This window comes from Chinchilla lanigera, unplaced genomic scaffold, assembly GCF_000276665.1.
Source record: "Chinchilla lanigera isolate Chin_1 unplaced genomic scaffold, ChiLan1.0 scaffold00002, whole genome shotgun sequence".
NCBI lineage: Eukaryota > Metazoa > Chordata > Mammalia > Rodentia > Chinchillidae > Chinchilla > Chinchilla lanigera.
Window position 1 is genome coordinate 23,435,758 of NW_004955403.1, and position 23,367 is coordinate 23,459,124.

At 38.3% G+C, this 23,367-nt stretch overlaps 1 protein-coding gene across 5 annotated transcripts in view; it reads left to right on the top strand.

The window, feature by feature from the left end:
• The window catches only part of Sorbs2 (sorbin and SH3 domain containing 2), a 207,768-nt gene that overhangs the window by 139,871 nt on the left and 44,530 nt on the right, over positions 1-23,367 (top strand). For 2 of the 5 annotated variants that reach the window (XM_013512888.1, XM_013512887.1), the window contains 8 exons: positions 1,423-1,595; positions 8,315-8,381; positions 9,043-9,087; positions 10,769-10,943; positions 13,345-13,459; positions 18,228-18,386; positions 18,998-19,081; positions 20,736-20,792. In XM_013512888.1, the coding sequence (XP_013368342.1) occupies positions 1,423-1,595; positions 8,315-8,381; positions 9,043-9,087; positions 10,769-10,943; positions 13,345-13,459; positions 18,228-18,386; positions 18,998-19,081; positions 20,736-20,792 (875 nt within the window). The remainder of the gene's footprint in view (positions 1-1,422; positions 1,596-8,314; positions 8,382-9,042; positions 9,088-10,768; positions 10,944-13,344; positions 13,460-18,227; positions 18,387-18,997; positions 19,082-20,735; positions 20,793-23,367) is intronic. The other 3 variants (XM_013512891.1, XM_013512898.1, XM_013512906.1) reach the window with 2 other exon arrangements.

Consider the following 23,367-nt stretch of genomic DNA (forward strand, 5'->3'; position numbering starts at 1 on the left):
ACCCTCTGAAGCCTTTTTCAGAATTAAGTAATTAATCAGAATCAAATATTTCATTTTCTCTTAATTTGAAGTAGCTTGAGAAAGACATGACTTTACATCCAATGACATACAAGCAGTTTCATTTCTACCTTCATCCATTTTCAAAAATGTATTAAAAATGATTTTTTGTTGCAAAATAAATTTAAAATGGCCATAATAACAGAAATAACAATTATACATATTTTAATGAATTTTACCTTAAACAGACTTTAACTCTAATTATCTTTACAAAGATGAGTTAATTTTTAAATGGTTACTTATAATGTCTTATTCAAATTTTTCAGGAAAAATGTAGTTTATATGTCATGTATATGTTCATTATGTGAATGTGTATCCCTATATATATATAGTTATAGCAATGAATCCTACCTTGAAATATGGAGACCTTTCCCATTTCTATACAAAAGAACTTTCTGAGTAACAGATCTACCAAAGCATGGCATAAACAGTATAAACAAAGTGTCATGGTTGGTCACCCCAATGTTGATATTAATTACAGAAAAAAAGAAAGTTCTATTAATAACTGTACCAGGCGAACAGCAAGTGTGTTGACTTTCAAAAGTACTTTTGACTCAGTAAGTAGAATATATAGTACATATATGTATTCTCTGTTGCTTCTAAAAGTACGTTAGAAGTTGATAAAGACAACACACACATAGAAATTTGATAAACCTCAGCTAATTTATATCCTTAGGGCAGTTGTTGTCCTCCAAGAACAAACAGTAATGGCTTTGGTATTTTAGCCATCTAGGCTATTTAAGTAATGTTCAATTACTACTAATAATTTAAAAGTATGTATTGATCCAGAAGTCATTACATCCAAGAATATGTGTGGATGAAAAATTTTTAAAGTTATTTTGGTTTCACTTTACTTTTATAGAATCACTGTTATTCACTCAACTCCCTATCTTTTATTGAAACATACATTTCAGTACTTTTAAACGATGGTGTCCAGCAGTACCTCAAGAATAATATTAATGTTAATTATGGACTAAGAGAAATTACTAGACTTTTCTTAGTTTCTGTCCCCTCACCTCTAAAATTGATTCTTGCTCCCATGATTCCTAGAAAGGAAAGACGAGGTAAAACCTATCAAGTGCTTAAGCCACGGTGGCTGGCACTGTGATTCATCCGGTACTGCTCTTCCTCTCACCACTCTTCATAAGGTGGAGAGGTTTCCATTGTTACCGCCCGGTACAACCTGTGTTTACAAACTATCAATGACACAGGTGACCCGGATGTAAAGTAAATGAGCCAAAAGACATGGTGATAGAAATATGGACTCTAGTTACAGGTGGCATAAATGTACAAGAGGCACCTTTAATTTATCTTTCTTTGTGGGTCCTACACAACATATTATATTTCACCGAATAATCTCCACAGATTCCTCAGAGACATATTCCCAGCATGCTCAGTCTCTGGACGGCACCACAGGCAGTTCAATACCCCTGTACAGATCCTCTGAGGAAGAGAAGAGGGTGACAGTCATCAAAGCCCCGCATTACCCAGGAATCGGGCCTGTGGACGAATCTGGAATCCCGACAGCAATTAGAACGGTAGGAAATGCCAGCAAACGCGTCTGCCTGGGTCTGCACACAGACTCCACAAAGGATGGATTGTGCGTGGCTTTGTGCATTCCTAGGGCCTTATATAATGAGGATTGCCCTCGGAGCCACTGCATGCTCATGAATATTACGCTGTGTGGCAGAGAAAGAGGACTGTTTATTGAACGGAATGGCACAATCTGTTTTTCCATTTGAATTAAAATCATGAAAATTGTGATTCTGTTCAATGACAAAACTTTTGGGGGTTTGTTTTGTTTTTGTTTTGTTGTTTTGTTATCCCTTTTGTCAAGGAGTGGTAGAGATGTAGAGAGAAAAGACAAGAAACAACAACAACCAGAAAAAAGAAAAAGAAAAAAAAAAACTGTGAATTCTTGGGCTGCATTAAATTCCCACGTGCATTGCAAACAAACCAGCGATGTATTCTTGAAATGGATGTGTGTTCACACCGAGGGACTGGGAGCTGTGAATTGGGAGCTGGGAGGTGAGATGACTGAAGTGGAGGGAGTTAATGTCACGGAAAGGAAAAACTGAAGACAAAAACACATTTCAGTGGCCCTCTTCAGCTGGTCCTGCTGAGAGCTCTCCAGGGATGATAAATGAAAGTGTTGGGGATTTTTTTTTTAGTCTTTAAACTCTGCCAAAGCGTCGCTCAGTGTGTCTGGGCAGCCCCTTCCGGTAGAGCGCAGCAGTAGCACAGCAGCGGGGAGCACAGCAGGCAGCTGCTGCTGACCAAGTCCACTTGAAGAGGTCTGTGCTACGGTAGCCGGAGAAGGAAGACAGGAAACCAGGATGAGAGGCACAGCATCCCTGCAGGTGAATCGCAGGGGAGGTGTGAGAAGGGCTCCCCACCGCTGCATATGCTTAGCCTGCCGTACCCACAGAAAGGGTTGGGGCGTTGCCAAGAGCAGCTTCCCTGGAACGCAAACCTGGGGAGCCAAAGACAATAATGGATAGAGGGCAAGAATGGGGACACTATCAGGGAAAAAGCAGTGGTGAGACTGGAAACATTCTAAAGAGAAAGTGTGTGTGCGTGTGTGTAGTGGTGTGGGGGGGTGCTTCTCTGCTGGAATTTTCATTTATTATACAAGGATTACATGTTCTATATTCAGAGACATAAAGGGAGAGATACTTTTGTTATTCTAAGTATCTGCGTTACAGTTAAATCCAAAAAGTAAACCGATACAGCAGGCATTGGATTTTAGACTCGTTAGATTGCAAGAATGTTGAATATGACTAATTATAAAGTCCTCAAAGTCTGTGTTGGAGCTGATAATTGTCATATTTAAGTGACAGGAGAGGTTCAGGGGCTGTGACTAAGATTCTCAGTCTTATGATGATTATATGTTTCTGGTGATGGTGTTTTGTCATTTGTTTTCCTCTTAGAATTTCGGACTCAAAATGGTTTAATTTGAACTTGAATTTTTTCTGTAATAATTTAGGGATACCAACAGATAGAGTGCCCTAGGTCTTGCACAGTGTATACGCAAAGTAGGAAATCTTTGCTTGTTATCTAGTTATAGATTCTGTCTGAAAAGATTTTATCTGAAAACTCTGGGTATATTTTTAAGTCAATAAATGATACAACCAGATACATTCTTCTCTATAAGATACAATTTTTAACTGTTTTGTGAGTTTTTAAAGAAAAAAATCTGAGATGTTGGGGGTGGTTAATAAAAATCAAGTACTATTAATTTTTACATTGCTTTTCAACTGCCAAATCAAAAGCCTGCTTAGAGATGCATAAGCAAGCACATAAACTAAAAATATATGCTAATTTCACTTCTATAAAACAGAAAATAAAATAAGCAACACAGAAGTTCCTTATAAGGAACCATAATTTTTCTGTACCACCATGCTGTTAGACCTTTAAGACTTTACAAAGAAGGTACAGGTCTGTGGAAAGTCTTCTCTTACTCACATTTACTATTTTGCAGTCCTAAAGAGGACATCCCCAAGTATAGCTGTGTTTATAAAGTGAGTCAGGCTTCTTGGCCACAGCAGGCCAAGAATCTCCAAGGCTGTTTTTATTCCCTGTCCATGCAGAAAGCAATGATTATCACACTCGAATTGTTTCAGGTTAACTTTCTGCTTTGTGTATACACCAAAGTCAGTACTACTTCAACGTACCGTGCCATGGCAGCACTTTAAATGACCAACATATGCCAAGCCAACATAATTTTTAAAGTAGTCCAGAAACTCCAGAAAGGCAAGAGTCAAGATAGACTACTTTTGAGTCCTTTTAGCGGAGGAAAGTAGTTCCATATCACCCTCTCTCATATGGCCTGAGATATCTATGTTAGACTTTTACTGCCATTCTTAACACAGAATCACTAGGCTCAGATCCCATGTTGTTGTGTAATTAAAACATAGTACGTGACATGCAGATTCTGTTCTTTATTGTAATTAAAATGTAACACTTGCTTGACCATTTTTAAGCCAAAAAGGGGCAAAAGCAGGGCAGAATCACTAAATGCTTAATGCAGAAAATATGTCTCTTTTCTTTTTCTGAAATCTCTGCATATCAAATAGGTATGAAGCTTTGACTGCTCATAAACTGGACAGATGTAAAAGCTGAAGTCTATTCAGCCAGGGTTATAACTGTACAGTGAAGTTCTAGTTATTATTTTCATGCAAAATGACTTTAAAAGACACATCTCAAAGTAAATTTCCTCAAATCTGAACAGGTTTGTCTTTCCATAATCTCAGTGATGGGCGTGATGATCTCTGCGACGGCATTTATAACAGGAGCTTGAATGATTACAGTACTGCTTTTAGAAAGGGACGCTGAGTCTCAGTGTTCCTGTCCTGCCGGTCTCATATTCTCCTTTGCCAACTGACTGGGCATTTCCCGGCATCTCTGTGCTGGCCATATAAAGCTAGCAAATGGCATAACTGTGAGATCCTGCCTGATATAGGATCTCCAGCAAGCAAAGAGAAAACCTTGTCTGTAAAATGCATTGCCATTAACAGCAATATAATTTACTCATTATAAGATTCCTTAGTATTGTTGGTTGTGTCCAGGTATGGGAAGAATGCAGTTTTTCACAAAGAATGCAGTTTTTCTTAGTTTTGGTTGCTTTCGTGCTATAAAAAAAGAAAGCTCAATGAAAGAAAAATCATGTGAAAATATTACATGGTGGGTTGAGGGTGTAGCTCAGTGGTAGAGCAATTGCCTAGTAGGCATGATAGCCTGGGATCAGTTCCCAGCACTGAAAAAAAATTTTAATGAACAAATACATTTCTGCGTTTTGTTTGAATGAACAAAAGTAGTTAGACCCCTGCTTCATCATCACACCCCTTACCAGCTCCCCATCCTCAGACTATATAGACAGTCAACCATCCCCTCAGTTTTCCATTTTAGAGTCTAGAACACAGAGGTGATTCATAGCAAAGTAGCCTTTAATTTTAATCTATATTTGTGGCCATTGCCAGAATTGTCTGTTCTCAGAGTTCAAAATAAATTCAGCACAAGACCTTCATTTTCCAGATGAAAGGTGCAATGACCCCATTACTAAAAGAAAGTCAGGATATAAAATCAGAGCCAACACTTAGTCAAACAAGTACAAGAACACTTTATAGCAGACCTACCAAATTTTTTAAATCTAGAGATCGTCCAGAAATTTTACACAGTCTAACTGAAAAACACTGTGGTTTAACTTAAAATATTACAGTAAAATATACATTGCCATTAATTCCCCTCCAAATACTTGTCCTTGCTTTGAACACAACTTATTCCGTTGCTCTTTGCCGCTTTGTGAAACAGTTCTGGAAGTATGCTTTCATGTCTTTAGTTGCACTGTCCTGGCTGCCTCAGTATTCTGAATTGGTCATTTACCTTTCATGGTCATTTTGACTTTTAGGAAGAGCTGAAAGTTAAACATGCCAGATATGGTGAATAAGGTGAACAAGTAATATTTATATAATAAAATAGAATAATAATATAAAAACATTGTAACAAAAATAAGAGAATAAAAATACGGTAGTATTTTAAATAAAAATACGGTAGTATTTTTATGAGTCTGTCTATTGCGTGGTACTTGGCAGCAACATTCACCGTATTTTTTATCACATCCCATAAAAGCACATGATTTTTTTTATTTAAACACACACCGTACTTTCTGATGACCCTTTGTATTTAATTGCAGTCTCTTGCCTTAGCAGCTCCAAAAGAGCCGAGATAAAGATCTTGCCAAGCAAAATGTTTAATTATAGTTGTAAAGGTATATGGCTACTTTTGTTGCTAGCGAGAGTGGGTCTTTAGCCGTATGTAAGATGGCAACCGAATGTGCACTGGTTCTTGAGCCGGCTGGCGCCATCGCTGCTGTCCATCCTTTGGGGCCCTCGAACAGGAGAGTTTCCCACACCAAGGTGTTGCCAGTCAGCGGAGGGTTCTGGGTAACTGTTTTCACGGTAATGCCTCTTTTAGTGTCTGACTGCCAGTGGCATCAGCTCCTTCAGCGTAAGCTGCCCTCCTGGCCACTGTGGGGACTCTTCCCACCACCAGAGGTGGCAGCTCCTGGCTATTCTTCATTATTCTTCATTGTTCTGTGCTGCTTGAGCCCAACCACTGAAAGCTTTCGGCACTAGTGGCCTTTAATGTTATCGGCCCTGGCTCTGGAGGCTTTTGGTGCCAGGGCCTTTGATATTATAAGTGCCTAGTGTACCTGTTCAGCCTGGAGGAGGCTTTCTTAGGACTTATGCTGCAGCATAAGGAGTGACAGCACACTGCATTGAACTTGCTAAAGCAATGGGGTTCTTGCACTTGCTTGTAAAGGAAAAAAAGGCTCACGCATGCACATTTCCACACTTTTTGTTTGGTCATGGGTAGGAGAGAGGCCCCACACCAGCCTGAGTGATGGAGGCTGAAAGGGGCAGAATCTTGCAGAGAGGCTGAAGGACAGAGTCCCCAGGATAGATCTGTGAATGAAGCCTGCCGCAGCTAAAACAATTACCTCTCAGTGTGGCCACGGTGAGCAGAATAGGGAGAGTTGGGTCCTTCTGCCCTGTGTAGGTGTACATCCAATAAGCTAGATTCAGTCAGTGTTTTATTCTACAGATATTTGAGAAATGTTTAAGATTCTTTACTATTTATGTTTATTGACCACTTATTGTATTCCAGGCTCTGTGGTAGACATTTTTGTATATATTATCTCATTCAATTTCCATCATAACCCTGTGAAGTAGATATCATTATTTCATCTAGAGAGAAGAAAATTAAGGCTCAGAAAATTGACATAACTTTCCCAGATTCACATTGCTAGGAAGTATTGAACAGTAATGGGGATCTTTCTTCAAGATGGAATTCATTTTGTCTTGCCACTGCATCTTTCTGTCATGTCCAAAGCGCAGAATGCAGAAGGATCTTCTCCTCTGGAAGACCTCAGAATTTATCAAGGCAAAAGTTGTGTACACCTTATTATCCCATTAAAAGAATTTTAGATCAATGTCTACATATTTAGATTGCTCTGGGACTCTAGATTATTTTCTACTATATTCAATATTTTAGTAATTTAGTCCAATGTATATCAAATTTATTTCTCTTAACCTAAGCTGATCAAAAAATAGTTTGAGTAAAAAATACTCCCTACTGATAAAATGTCTTGATGGAACACTCAATAAAAGTTGTAAGAATAATTATAATCACCAAAAGAAATTAGGCAAACCTTGCTTAAAAGTTCCAAAACTCTTGTTCAGGGAATTTTATATAAATTTATATGTGCTAATATCTATTATTTAGTGCTAGCCACAGTTATAATTTACACAAGTAAAAACATAACATCAAATGTTTTAATTCAGCCTAAACTCGAACATGGAGTAATATATTTATATTTATATATGCATACATTACTGGATAAATTACTAAAACTGCCATCAAACAATAACACAGAAGCTGGAAATGTTATCACTGGAAGAATAGTGAGTAGTATCAAACAAAAGTATGTTCTCATTTTTCTTTTTCTGATTAAATGCCTGGTACATATCATTTTCCTGTAAGTATAATCAGTTTCTTTTATAATCATAAGGCTGTATGTTAAAGACCCTACTGGATCTAAATGGGTTTGAAAATCCATACCAGTGAAACTATGTTAGCATCAAAAAGAGTAGGACTAAACTTTTCTTGTCCAAATTGTGATCAAATAAAAATCCTGTGAGAATGTGTTCATGTTTCGAAACAAGAGGATTTCTTGAGACTTTCATGCTCTCTTTCCTTTATAAATATTGTTTTAGGACTTTAAAAAGGCTCATACTGTCTTTCCAATGAAATCTGAAAGTGCATTTTTATGGAAGAATGTATTTGCAGCTAGTAATAACATCAAGAAAATGTCCTCACATTTTTAAACACATACTAATTTCGACATTGAAAGTTGAATTCCTTCAGGGAAAATATAATAATGCCTAATGTATATAAAATTAAATAAAGGACTTCATTTACATTCCACATAAAATAGCAAACTGTTGAATGAGTTTGAAGATATCACTTATTTTTTCTGCATGGGTTTTAGCTTTAAAAAGAAATGCATTATAGAAACATAGGAAGAAAATTGCATATTTTAATGATACATTATAATTCCCTGTAAAACTCAATAAATAGTAGTTTACTATTTAAAAAAAATATGCTATTAAAAAGACTGAATATAAGCCATGAAAACATTGAAGAATAATGATGACCTAAAAGCAGTTCTGTAACTTTTGGATATTCTGTTTTGCAGACAGTTGACCGGCCTAAGGACTGGTACAAGACCATGTTTAAGCAGATTCACATGGTGCACAAGCCAGGTGTGTATATTGTTCTGCTTTCTGACCAGGTCTTTGTGGAATGATGCCTCTTTCATACAGATCTTGTTCACACAAAAATGTCAAGACCCCAGTGAACTTCATGCCCCCTTGTTCTTTTCTATAGCCCTCTGTTCTCCTTATATCTCCCCTCAAGTCACAGATCTGTGCCTCTACCTGGCTCCACACTGCCTCTTAGGATGTGCCCTTGGAGGACTGCCAGGTGTTCTGGTCCTACCCCTGTCCTTTCCTACCACACCTACACTAGTATGTTGTCTGCTTCAACACTCTTTCCTCTGTCTACCCTGTCTGCTCCTTATTAAGACTGTGAGTACAGATAGGTCTGGCTGAGTCTACTCAGTGCAATTGACAGAAGATCTTCAAAGTACTTGCTAAAGGAAAATCATGACCCAGAAGAGGTGGCCGCCTGGGCAAATGAGGACAAGGGATTGACTTTGCATGCTATGAAGAAAGCAAGCAGCAAGACAAACAGCCTCTCTCCAGAGGCCCAGAAAAAAGCAGTATTTGCAAATAAAAAGTGGTATTATGAACTAGGAAGAATACATTGCTTCTTCTAGCAAATTTCTGATGTTTCTCTGAAGTTCTGCTATCTTGTGATACAGTCACAGAATCTGTATTACCATATTTATGTTTCATTTTCTAGATGATGACTCAGACATGTATAATACTCCTTACACATATAATGCAGGTAGGATGGCTTTCCTTGCTTGCAATGACTGTTTTATGCTTGGCAATGTTGGGAAGAATTACACGATTTCTTGTATTACCCCTTTGTTTGACCACACGTTGTCAGTTCCTGTAATTAGGAGGATGCTTTCTATCTTGTCTCAGAGTACGCATAGCAAAAAGATTGATCCTTTCTCATGGAATGAGAATGGGTACTGTTTTATCTCATCCCTTCCCACTGTTAGTTTATTCTCAGCTTCAGGAATGTTTAACCAAAGTGTGAGGGACAGTGTGAAGGAACCTACTGGGACCCCAGTACAAAGTAAGATAATAATCTTCTGTTATCAGCAGAGAGAGTGATTACACTTACTTGTGTAAGATCTTTCAGGTACATTTCCCCAAAACAAATCAATCAAAGTGTTTTGTGACCTTGTCCAGGCTTTTGCTTGTGTTTGTAACCATTTAATGAAAGATTTTTTTAGATATCATTAGGCTGGACAACTTTTCTAATTCAAACTTCCAAATGGACATAATTTAATAATTTCAATCTTGGCATTTCCACTTGTATTTGGGGGGATTATTATGTTGTGCAGTGGCCTTGGGGCTGGAGTAAGGATCCCTTAAAAATGTTCCCCCTTGTTGCTTTATCCTAAATGGGGGGAGAGTTCACTCAGTACCTCCTCTTGCGTGGCCTCAGCCTAGGACTTCCACAGTCACTCCTTGGTCAGCTAAGCCCTAATGTAGGGATCCTCTGGCCAGCCTGGTAACCAAATGGTATGGTGCTATTCCTCTGTGACACTTGGACTTGGGCCCTCTAACTATTAGAGATTTTACTACTCCTCTCAATAGTCAAACAGAGGAAGGATGAGTAAAATCATCCTATGAAGCTATTACACCTCTGGCTTTAGGTGTTGGCTCCGTAATATCCAATAAGATGTTCCCTTCCACTTTTCCTAATGGTCACAGGTACACCAAATTCACCTCCTTTACTTAACTCAGAAGCTAAAGTCTGACTGCAGAATTGAGGCAAAGACTATAAGCAAAGACATTGTTTCTTGTCGTCTGTCATGAAAATTTCATGGACCTTCAGAAGTAGATGAATGCAAATAGACATAGCACAAGAGTTGCAAGTGGAGAAAATTCAGAATTTTAATACATTTTCAAATAACAAAGTAAAACGACAGTCATTTACATATTACTGGGCAAAGCCCTACAGGTTTCAGTCTCTTCCCTCTCTATGAACCCAACCCCCTACTACTTTTATGTCTCGCTTTTTTTACGTTTTCCTCCTCCGTGCTATCCCTGCTAATCTCTTCCATCCACCCAAACTAATCCTTTTGGCCGTGGGTTCCATAATATCTTCTCTGACAAATCCAGCATCTCATAATCCAGGAAAAAATTGGCTGAATTCCTGTAAGTTTATTCATACTAATGATTTGAATTGGTACTAATTCCAAAATAATTGATGATGATTTACTGTAATCAGTGCTTGTGTGAAGAATAAATTAATAGTTAATTCATAAGTAATGACTAGTAAATTGATATTCTTAATAAATTACTGAACAATATGCCTCCCTAATGTATGCAATATGAATATGCCTACTGATAATAATTTTGGCAAAATCACTGGTATTTTGGGTGATATAGACAACTCAATGCACTTTTAAAATGGTATTTGCTTCTTCTTTTTTTTACCGCGATAGGCCTGTACAGCGCACCCTACAGTGCTCAGTCTCACCCTGCTGCAAAGACCCAGACCTACAGACCTCTTTCCAAGAGCCACTCTGACAATGGCACCGATGCCTTTAAGGAAGCGTCCTCCCCAGTGCCTCCCCCACATGTCCCCCCAAGACCAAGAGATCGATCTTCAACAGAAAAGTAAGGCATTCTCCCGCAGCGTGGCCTATGGTTCGCTTAGGGTAAAAGTAAAGCCACACGGCACTCAACAGAAGGATCAACTCAGACAGAACGCATGCGCAATGTTTTAAGTCCACACACATGTTTATTGACTCCCTCTACTGGGATCGTAACAAAGACTGTCACAGTGTTGGGTCACGCCATCACAGTGCACTAAATTAAACTCAAAGTAACATAATCAAAATGTTTGGTGATTGTTTAAATTTTAAAATTTTCTTATAATAAAAGACACAGTGCCATCAATTCCCCAAAAAATAGTCCCTCTCACTTTAAATATCTGCATCCTGTCATTCTTTCCACTGTCTGAAATAGGTCTGAAGTCCTCTTTCATGTGTGACTTTGCAGTGTGATCGAAAACATGGTGAATGATGATGTTGATTGCCATGCATTAGAAAGGCGGGCTCCTAAAAATGTTGCAGTGTATCTTTATCCCCTTGATGTGCCACTGTGTGACTGCTGGCTTTTCCCCAAAGTCAAAATGACCACTGAAAGAACATCAAGATAGCCACAACCCAACTAGAGACACAAAAGCAGACTTTCAGAACAGCTTCAGGGGATGGCAAAAATGATGGGATAGTGTGTTTGAAGGGAAAGTTATTCACAAATTCTAAATCAGGCCTTCGTTAGTGAGTATCTATCCATGACTCATTTCTACCAGCTCTTAGGACTGATTCTAATTTTCACTTTTCCACTGAAATATTTTTATGCTAACTCTTCACACTCAAATAAAAAATTATGAGCACATTCCTATTGTGTCATTCTGTTAGGATCATGACTAATATTCCCAGTTATAGGAGATCTTTATTAAGAGCTCACTACAGCCCAAGCACTAAGCTAAGCACTTTTCCCATACTACATCAATTAATTCTGACATCATCCTAATGAGATATGCTCTACTACAGAGACAAAGAAACTAGTTAAGGAAATTGGTGTAATTTTCCACATTTGTTCAGCTTTTTGGTCCAAACCAGAATTCAAACTCAGCTCTGCTTAAATCCAAGCATATTGTACCTCTACTGACAACTAGTAAATAAGGATATAAAAATTAGCCTTTGTTAGTACTGATTATTGTGCATCATCCTTTATACTCATTCAAAAAATTATATTGAATACCCCAGATTAAGGTTATGAGAAACCAGTGATCAGGTAGTGTATAAGATACTGCAAAAGTGGGCACAGGTCATGTTTGAAGGATTTCTCATTTTGTTGTCATGATCAATTATGTGTGAAGTCTTAAAACTGAGGTATAATTGTCCACTCACAAAATAATACCTTTACTATCAAAAACAACCAAAATTAACTGAGAATTAAATGTACTGTTTGCTCTATATGCTAGCAAAAAATAAATCTCTCATAAAGAAATATGCTGGCCCCTTACAAAGTCCTCTACAAGAAAAATAGACACAATTTTATTGTGTGTTTTACAGAGAAATCAGACTGAAAAACTGGAAGGAGTCTGCCGAATACTCGTCACTGATGTAACAGAAAACTAGGGCTCCCCCGGTTGTGCCTCTCGGAGTGCTTCTATCTCCAACATGCGCTGGAGTTAGAATTTCCCCAATCTAAAATCAGAAAACCCATCTTCCTAAAAAAATAAATCTCTAAGCAATAAGCCCTTCCTTCTTTTCCAGCAGAAGCCTTCCATTTTAGACCTAGCTTCCTGGAAAAGCTGGACTTGCTAAATCCTCCTTTGAAGCATTACTTATGAAGTCCTAACAACCTCTGAATGCCAGTAGTTGAGGAAAAAGACTCCAGTGAGACTCCAGTGAGATAGATGCTGGACTCTGGTTTTTGAAGGCTGACACTAAAGAGGCTCTCTGGCGGCACTCGTCTTGTCCCTGTGCATTTCAGCCCAAATGACACTGTTGCACATCCCACAGACAAACTCTGACGCTACTTACAGGAAATGAGATCAAACATGATGTATGAATTACTCCTTGTCGCTTTGGATCAAGGAGGCCAGGTCACGGAGTGGGGTAGGTTAAACTCTCATAGCTTCAGGGAGCACACTGCCATTTATTTTAAACTCAAACAGACACAGCTGAATTAGCGACATAGGGACTTACTAACAGTCACTGTCTGCATGTCTACAAGCAGAATCATGGCAGTTTTTGAGCCAGCAGTAGAGAGCCACATGAAAAAATAGAGAAAAATATAATATGAAATGAGATGAATTGCTTTACCTAAGTCATTTATATAAAGCAAAGCATAAATGTGATATTTTCCATAGACTGACTTTTTATTCTGAAAGATTGTTTTTAAATCTATGCCAAAATTAACTCTGAAAACAAATAGCAGTATTATGCAGCCACTTAAAGCGTACAGGATTTAGTTTAATATGTGATTTGCTATTTATTTCTAGGCACGACTGGGATCCTCCAGACAGAAAGGTAGATACCAGAAAATTTCGGTCTGAGCCAAGGAGTATTTTTGAATATGAGCCTGGGAAATCATCAATTCTGCAGCATGAAAGACCAGTAAGCACTTGTCATTGATCCCAGGGAAGTCTCACTTTTCTCCCAGGGTTCCCAAAAGAACCTAAACTTCATGTCGCTTAGCAATTTTTGTCATAAAAGTAATTTATTTCTTTAGCTTACTTAGGAATCTTACTTACTTTGTTATGATTTGTGCATCATAGAATTGAAAGATCCACTTTAATAATCACAACTATGTGTGCGTGTGTGTGTGTGTGTGTGTGTGTGTGTGTGTGTGCAGGATTCATATTAACATATAACTATAGCTCTATTATGAACTTGAGTTGGTTTTTTTTTTTTTGGTTTTTTTTTTTGTTTGTCTGTTTGTTTGGTTTTTTTGGTTTTTCTCCAGTACTGGGAACCAAACTCCCGACCTTGCGCTTGCCAGGCAGGCGCTTTGCCGCTGAGCTAAATCCCCAGCCCCTATGAACTTGAGTGTAATTTTAAAGAAACACCCACAAATGCACCACTTAATTGCTCTTCTAGATCACTAATGAAAAAAACATTTATCAATCTCCTTTATATATATAGACCCAGATACATCTTTTGGCTCCCATATTGTATTCTTGGTTTTTGTTGTTGTTGTTGTTTTTGTTTTTGTTTTTTTCCAGTACTGGGAATTGAACTCATGACCTTGTGCTTACCAGGCAGGCGCTGTGCCGCTGAGCTAAATCCCCAGCCCCCCATATTGTATTCTTAATATTTCTTTCATATAAGGAGAAATTTTCCAAATACTCTTTTTCATAACAAATTATTTACCCTCATTAATCCTCATTAAATTATTGATCCTCATTAAATCTCTCTGAGGTTACCAAGCCTCAAGTTTTCTGATTGTCATTCTAATGCATCAAGATTATATTTTACTCTGCATTATTTTTCTAACAATTTATTTTAATTATATACAAGCAAAAAGATGTATACACTTGAGAAAAAGGGCTTGCCTATTCTAATTACAGATTCACACATAGGCTCTGCCTTCTGTTTTTTGATCTCTCCATTCCTCTTTTCCACACCCTCTGCTTCTCCTCAGAGCTCAGTGTCTCCAAAATTTCTTTAAATCTCTGAAGGTCCTCTGCCTCTCCAGCCTGCTTCTAGAAAAACATTTTATGTCAGTAGCAATTCACTTATGTCCTTGTCTTAAAAGAACTTTGGAATCAGTGAATAGGAAAAAGAAAGTTTCCTTTGTTAGCTCCTTCAAGAGTTTCCAAGCAATCACACTGTTATACAGAATGCAAGGCCAGCGGTGAAACTGGATTGAAAAGCCTTGCCCCACCACACCCAGTATGTGTGTCCTTGATTTCATTTTTCAACCCTGCATTTGTGGTTGTGTTCTTGAGAAACATGTTCTAAATCCTTAGAATCACATAATTCCAACATGATGTTTATCTAGGCCTTTTTTTTCTTCAAATAACTCACTTTTTTAGAATAACATTACTTCAACAAAAAACTGAATACATGTCAAATTTTTTAATTTTGAGAGAGCATTTGTTTAGGAGCTCTTTATGCTTGATAAAATAAAAAGGATACAGAGATGCTACCTTTCCCTATAATAAATAAACCAACATATAACAATAAAAGCTGATATAGCATTGAAAGCATTGTGCAGAGTTGAAAAGCAATTTTTTAAACTTTTTTTTATGAAAAGCAATTTAAACAAAACAAGGATGTAAGCTTCTTTATCAACAAAAATTGCCACTCAGAGTTAAAGCTATAAACATTTGGGGAGTTTTATCTGATGCTGTGGACCATATTGAATTATCCCAACTAACAATGTGTTTAGTATTTATTGTGGAGCCACAATAAATGTATAAATATAAAACATAGCAGCCAATTCATTGAAGCATAGACTGTAATGAACAGGTAAATGTTCAAACACTTTTTGTTTGGAATAACATATAGACACAGAAAACTGATAACAATGGAATTTCTATAATTACAAAACCAGCTGAAAGCTTTTAAATTGTGGAAAACAAAAACTTTAAAATTGCTCACCATTGGTAGCTTTTCAACAAGGATCATGTGTGATTTGTAGTTTAGCTTTTCTTAAATGCTTCTTTTGGTGCTGCTGATGTGAAGCTAACATTAAGCAGAGGTATACTGAGTTTTTAAAAATGAAAAGTTGAGGGAAACAGGGTTGCAAAGATATATGACAATATTGTACTCTTTTGTCTTTTATAAGCAATTACAGTAAAGCGTGTAATAGCTCCTAAATGGGCTCCTGAGTGCTAATATTCCTACTGAATTCAAATGCATTTCTGTGTTACACCAGGAAAGCATTGAATTAGTGGGTTAATTAGTGTGCATATATTTCTGTTGGCTGACCATCTGCGTATGTGTCACTGGCTATTGTGAGGTTTCTGTGTGCTTTAGCAGTGGCTCTGGGTTGCTACATAATATACTACTTGTTGCATAACTGAAGGGATCTAATAGGTCAAACACAGCAAAGACAAAATTCTAGTTCTGCCACTTACCCTTTCTTTAACATAAAGGCTCTGTTGAACTCTGTGCCATTCATTATACTCTAAAGTTATTGATGATTGTCAGTTAATGTTTTGGGTGTTATTTCTACTGGAATGGATTCTACACAGTTGCCTTTTGTAACTAGAAGTTGAATTTTTAAACAGGTAAAATCATAATTAGTGGGAAATTGCCATTATAAAGTATGAAGCAAAATGATATATATTCATCTCCCTTTCCCATATTATATCATAGAAATGTATTTTTTAAATCAGAATTTAATTTATGTATTTCTTGCTTATTTTCTTAAAGTAGAAGTCAAAGTGAAGTTATAACGGCTAATTAATATACTTGTTTAGTAAATTTGCTGCCCTCTGCTGTTCATAATATTTTTAAACAAATATGTTACCCCAAGAGAAGTTTCTGTCTCCTCTTAGAAAAACAAAACATTATCCTTGAAAGCGAAGATTACAAAATCAAAAGTCAATAATCACTATGTAACACTAGAAACTATGAACTTTGAAAGAATAAGAGTTTCATTTCCTGTGGAAGAAATACTTTGCCTCTCTAAACAGAATAAAGCTACTGGAAAATTCTCTCATTTAACATACTTGCTTATTTTTAATCCCATTATTCCCCTTTCTCTTCCCCCAAGCAAAATCTTAATTAATACTTCTGAATTCAATAACTGAAATAAATTTTAAATCAAACACAAAATAGCAAATCAGTTGCTAGAATAATTTCTTTTTACTAATTTCACTATTACTTCTGAAATGTACACCAATAATATTGGCAAAGTAGGGAAAATATTTCAATATTTCTGTGCATTTTTTCATACATAACGCCATATTCTCTTTGACTGTTATGTATTAGTAAAAAATAGCATTGTAACAACAAAGCAAAATAATGTTTAAATGTAAGAAATGCCAAACAATATCAATCCCGGAACACCATTGTGGTCTTTTATGTGTGCATTTCTTTACTGTGTTCACCCAGATATCAGCTCATATTGTTTTTATTGCCTGGCATCTCATTAAAAATATTTGCCAGTGCTACTGCACAGCCTTCATAATTATAATCACTACATATATTGGACCACACAGGCCCTTCCACTATTTTATTATTATCTCTCAAAATGTTTATCATTGTAATAGCTATGGTCACAGCCTTTTGTTTAAAAATGTTCAAATAAAACCACATCACTAAAAACAAGTTAGGTATAATCTGTTATTCAGTGTTAATGGCATTCTTAACAAAACTTTTGTAAATGCAACAAGTTGATAAAACATGAGGACAAACACATGTCAAGACAGTAGCTTTAATGGGAATATGGAATATTTCAAAGCGCCCAACATTACCAGAGTAATAGAGCATTTCTTTGAGAACTAAGTTGTAGCTACTCAGTGGAGGTCCTTGAGCTCCCTTAAGAAATATAAAAAGGGGGTTGGGGATTTAGCTCAGTGGCAAAGCAACTGCCTGGCAAGTGCAAGGTCATGAGTTCGATTCCTGGTACCAGAAGAAAAAACAAAAACAAAACAGAAAAACGAAAGAACAGTAAAAAAATTATTTTGAAGCAGTGAGCACTTAGGAGCCTTCCTGGGGTAAGTCCTGGGTATCACAGCTTTTCTGGCTTTTAGGAAACCAAATAACATTTTAGAATTTTTTCCGATTTAATTGTCCCACTGTACCCCAGTTCATTAGTGTCATTTGATAATTGTAAAGAAGTAGTAACACTCATGTAGTCCTTTAAGTACTCTGTTTTAATACAAAATCTACAGCTGAAGTCCATCTAGTCAGGCATTGAAAGCACTAATGGTATATCGGTGGATTAAGTAAACACTCTGAGTCTGTTTTCTGTAATGTAATTGTATGAATTTTCTCAAACTGTTCACCTAGTTTTTCCCTTTTAAATGTTCAAAAACCACGAGAGGGGAGTAAGTCGGTTATAAAAACTGGCTTTTTCTCTAGATGAGAACGTCAAGGAAACCCAGGTGGGATTTCACCCCCACTCCCTCTCCGCCCCTGCCTCTCCCCGGCCCTTCCTCCACCTCCGAGGAGGCAGGAGCACAGAGACCCTGGGGTCTCACAAAACACGGCCAAGCTTCACTTTCCAGAGACTCCCGACCTTCACATCTTTGCGGGGTGCAAACAACCCTTTTGTGTCTGCTCCACACCCCCACTCGGGCCCTCGTGGCCCGAGATTCTTCCCCCCGCTGCCCTCACGCAGGGCGCCCCCTGTTGGCGGGGTCCTCACGGTTCCATCCAGCGCCCCTACCTAGTGAATCAGTGTCTGCTTCACCCCTCTTTCTTGCAGCCCCCTCTCCCAACAACTCCGACACCCGTTCCGACGCCAGCGGGCCCGAAGCCTGTGTCCTCCGCGCCCCACGCAGAAGCCGCGCGTGGCCCCTCCCCTCCGCCCCGGAGCGGGGTCCCCGCCGCGCGCCCGGGCGCCCCGGCTCCCGCTCCCACCCGGGTGAGCTCCCTCCTGCCACTCGCCCCACGCCCGTCGGGAAGCTCGGGTCGCCTAGTTCCCAGGGGCTGAGAAGGCGCAGAAGACGCTGGCCGCGCCGCGCCTCCCTGCGCCCTTGGCTGTCACCGGCCCGGCCACCCCCGCGCCTCGCACCCCACGCCGCCCCCTCCCGCCTCTTCCCAGCTCCTCCGGCCCGGCCCGGCCCGGGCCCTCCAAGAGCTGCTCCCCAGGCAGCTGCCTGCAGCTGCCGACCCAGGTGCTGGGACCACTGGTCACCACGGAGGACAGGGACTTTGGCGCGACACCCCAGAAGGGCCCCGCCCCTTGCCTCGGTTGAACCTATTTTAATAACTCTGCCTTGCTGGCGACGCCCCTTGTCCCCGCGTTAGGGACAGCATTAGAAATGGTGGACGGGGGAAATAAGTGGGGGTCTAAGCCGGCTCATCTTCGTTCCTAATTGTGCGTGCTTTACTTTCCCTCCCGCCTCTGCTGCTGAGGTGCGCGGGGCGAGGGTCGTGCATGTGTGCTGTACGCGCGCGTTCTTCGTACCACACAGCGGTGCCCTCACTTCGCTCCCTGTGCCTTTTCCTCCCTTTCCTTCACTTCTGCTCCAGACTGATCGCATAAACCCAGATGACATAGATTTAGAAAATGAGCCCTGGTATAAATTCTTTTCAGAGCTGGAGTTTGGACGCCCGGTAAGTGAGGCTAGACTATTACTGTAAAACAAACAGGAGGATGTTGTTTGATTTATAAAACAGTATCACTATCAGAGGAGGTGTCGTTTAGAGAACCAAGTTGAATGCGTGACGCGTACCGAGCTGTGGTACGGCTGCGCCACATCACCTCTGTCCCGCATGCTTTTATGTGCTCAGCCGCTTCTCTATGGTTTCTATCTCCAAAGCATGCGTTAGGATTGCTTTATATATAATTATCTGCGAATTTGAGATGTTGAGGTAGTTTCTACTCCGAAATATTTAGGCAAATGTTTAGCTTAAGAGATGATTTGTATTTGTCTACAGTTCATTTTGGTCAAGTTCAAACAAAAGCACCTGGGCACGTACAATAATAATCATTATTACTGTAGCTCTCATTTGCAGAGAAATCCCAAGCCGCTGGCGAGTGCTGGGTTCTGTACTCTTTAACTCTTCCTTCTGATAAAGAGCAGTCCAAGAATCTGCCCAAAACAGTAAAAGGTAGAGTCAGAAGTTAAACCCAGGTCTGTCGAAAAAACAAACAAAAAACACCTCTAGGCAGTTATATGCTATAATATGCTGCCAGAGTATTACCAATAGGAATATAAGGAAAGGAAAACATGAAGAAACCGTGTGGCCTTGATTTGGCTTGAAAGCCACTGCTACATCCTGATCCCCAAACCCTTTCTTGGGCCTTACAGAAACTGGCGGGGATAAAGAGTTAACTCACTCTTCAAATAACAGCCTCCTTTAATGATTCCAGTTTTACTTAGAATTGCAGCTACCAACAGCAGTGCCTTGGATGCGTGTCAGTCACATGATTTATGAATTTGAAACTCATAGTACATACCAATCACATACCACAACAGTTTTCATTAGATACCAGAGAGCATGATCTTTCTTTTACCACATCATATCTGGATTTATATACTTGTACACTGAACATACATTATATACTAGGTGGGTTTGGTAGTCCCTTTCAGCCATTTAAATGCAAAGGAGATTTGGTTAGATTCGTGATGTTTTATTGAACTTAATCAAATGTTACTGTAAATGAATATAAACCAAATAATTTTTATAGCATTTCTATTACCTAACAGGAAAAATATTTTCTCTCATTTTTTTCTAATTTGTTCCGAAGTGTTAGCATAAAGGCATCTTACTTCAGAGGGAAAAGGTTCCCCAGCCTTATTTTATATGTACAGTCTTTGTTGATTAGACAGTTTACAGGGACTACACCACTTTCAGTAATGAGTCTAAATTGTCAGCATTTTCTATAATCGTTTTCAGCCACACAGTGAAAACTCACCAGCATGCTGTCCACTTACTCTTTTAATGTGTCTTTAATCGGCCTTGCATACCTTTGTGCCCAGAGACTGGGAGTGCTAATTTTGATTTGAGAAATGAGCTTATGAATATACTAATTGAATACTAGCAATTTTTGCCCAGTGCTTGAGAATATTTGCAACCTTGCGCTCTTCCTCCTAGGCTGCCCCAGTTTGCTCCATTCGTGTCACTCTGTGTGTGTCTGATGCTGTCACACTCAGTTTCTAACTGTTGAACTGTTGTCACCTTTTCCACATGTCCATTCCTTGCTGCCATTGATTCTCCTCCATTCCATCTCCACACTCTGCTTGTGTGGTGCATCTACACCCAGCCTCCTAAAAAGGCTCTGGACTATGTTCAAGATCACTCTTCTGCTGTTTCCAATGAGGTAAAGACAAATTATTCTCTGTTTTTAGATTTCTACCTTGGAAGGTGCTACTGTGAATCTGCACAGCTGTGCCATGCAGTTCTCTATAGTGTCTGAGCTAGTTCTGGAAATCCATCTTCCTATCATTGTGTCGTATTATCTAGTATCGTCAGTTATAGCAAGGTTGTTGCTTATTTCTGAACTCCAAGTCAGGAATAATTCCAGCTATAACCTTCAGTTAAACTACTCAGAGAAGGGCTGGTGTGATGGCACACACCTGTAGTCCCATCTACTCAGGAGGCTGAGGCGGGATGATCACAAGATCAAGGCTAGCCTAGACAACTTATCAAGACTTTGTATCAAAATAAAAAACTAAAAAGGGTTTGGGATACAGCACTGCACTCCCTGGATTCAATCTCCAGTAACACAAAACAAAAGACCATTGTAGTTTTAGTATTCAGCAACATGAAGCTTACATATGAAAAATATTGGCTTCAGTGCATGTATTAACTCTCTGTTTTTATTAGGCTTGAGTAAAATATTATTTTTTTTTGTTTTTGTTTTTCTCCGGTACCGGGAACCGAACTCACGACCTTGCGCTTGCCAGGCAGGCGCTTTTGCCACTGAGCTAAATCCCCAGCCCTAAAATATTATTAGGCCTTTCAAAGGTTTGTTATTACCATGCTTAGAGATACAGAATAAGGGTTTTGATTCTTAGATAATCAGATGCTTGTATCCCACATATTCCTAAAACTTATTTTTATTCTTTCTTTTCCTTCCTAAATACTTACAACTTGTAGATTAGACAAAGTAGGCCAGAAAAATATCTGACATATATGTTACAACTTCCCAATCCCAAACCCTTGACAGACATTACTAATCCTATAATCCATAGCATACCATGGTTGGCATATGGGATGAAAGTCCCTTGAAATCTTTAGTTAAGAATGCTTTTGATAATCACCTGGGTGAAATAGTTATGCCAGACAATGTAAATTTGAATTAGGCTAAAAGATTGTGAAAAACGCAGAAATAATCCAAAGGTGAAGCATTTTTAACCTTGCTCCCCGCAAAGAAAATCAGAAAAGTTTGTTGTGGAAAGCAAATAAAGAACTCATTGGGAGACACAAGCAAAAATGGCACTGTTTTGCTAGCCACTACCCATACGGAAGCCTCCTGTGAGAGAGCACTCTTAGAAAGAGCCAGGATGGAAGCAAGTGAAATAAACTAATTTTCATACAGTACTTGTTTTGTGGTCTTAAGTGACTACAATACCTAATTCTCAAGAGGACATACCCAACATTTTAGGACTTACTTGCAATTTCTAATTATTTCCCAAGTAGTAAGCAGGAAAACATGTGTTACAATAGGGAAGTGAATAAAATATTTATATATTAAATAAAAAGTTAAATAGAATAACATTTTAAAACACTGAATTCAGTCATTTAACATTTTAAGATATAGAATTTAGTCCTTTTCCCAAGACTTACATCTTAAAATGAGGCATATACTCTAAACAAAATCAAATAAAGTAAGCAATATGTATGCTCTGTATGTTAAATTACCTTCATGGATAAAGAAATATTATCACTTCAACATGTGAACAACCCAAGAAAGTATTTTGAAATTAAATTTGGTCAGATATTTTGCTTAGATGTGTCTAGGATGTTCTTAAAATCATGCTTCCCTGAATACTTGAACTTTAGAAAGCATTATATCCAGCTCACTTATCTTCTGGTTAAGGAAAGTAGAGTGAAACAATTTTAAGAAATATGTTCAAAATCACCTATTGAGTTGGTGACCAAAAAAAACAAAACACCGATCTCCTCCTTTCCCTTTAGCACTATTTCCTTTCTGTACACCTTTTATGCCTTCAAAGGATGTGTTCAGTGCTCAGACCTTTCATAAGCAGATTAATCACTTCATACTTTTTTGTTAACTATTGAATTAATGTGAGATGAGTTCTTTTGACTAGCATTACACATCCTTGGGCACAAAAACAAGACAGACTTAATTCTATGCATTCTATTATATCATGGTAGTGGCAAAAATAAATCACATAAAGAAGCATTTTGCTAGTGAACTATTTATCATTATCTCCTTGGTATTGATAGGGGTGTGGTATGATTTAATAGCATATTCACTATGTGATTGTTTTAAGACCATGGTTTTTCAGAGTATATGAAAACACATCCCTAAAAGTATCTGGATTCTGATTAGCAAGTACATATCATATGGTATATGTCTTCAACAGTATATTTTTTTAGTCCATATACATATGAGAAACTGGTATTAATGAAGAATAGTTTAGAATTTTTAAGCAAAGCTTATACACATGATTACTTAACAAGAAGAGTGATTCTATGCATCACTCTAATAATCTTGTAGTTGTGTTAAAATAATAGTAATATGTAAATACTTTTGGGATCATGATAGGTAAGATGGGTTATTAGAGCTTGTTTGCAATTTCTGGGGACAATTCCATTTCAGAATGGATACCATTCTTATAATTATTATACAGGTTTTTTTCTTTGTTATCAGTCTCTACATTTTCCTGTTAATAGTGAGCTTCCTTTCAGTAAATAAATAAATATAA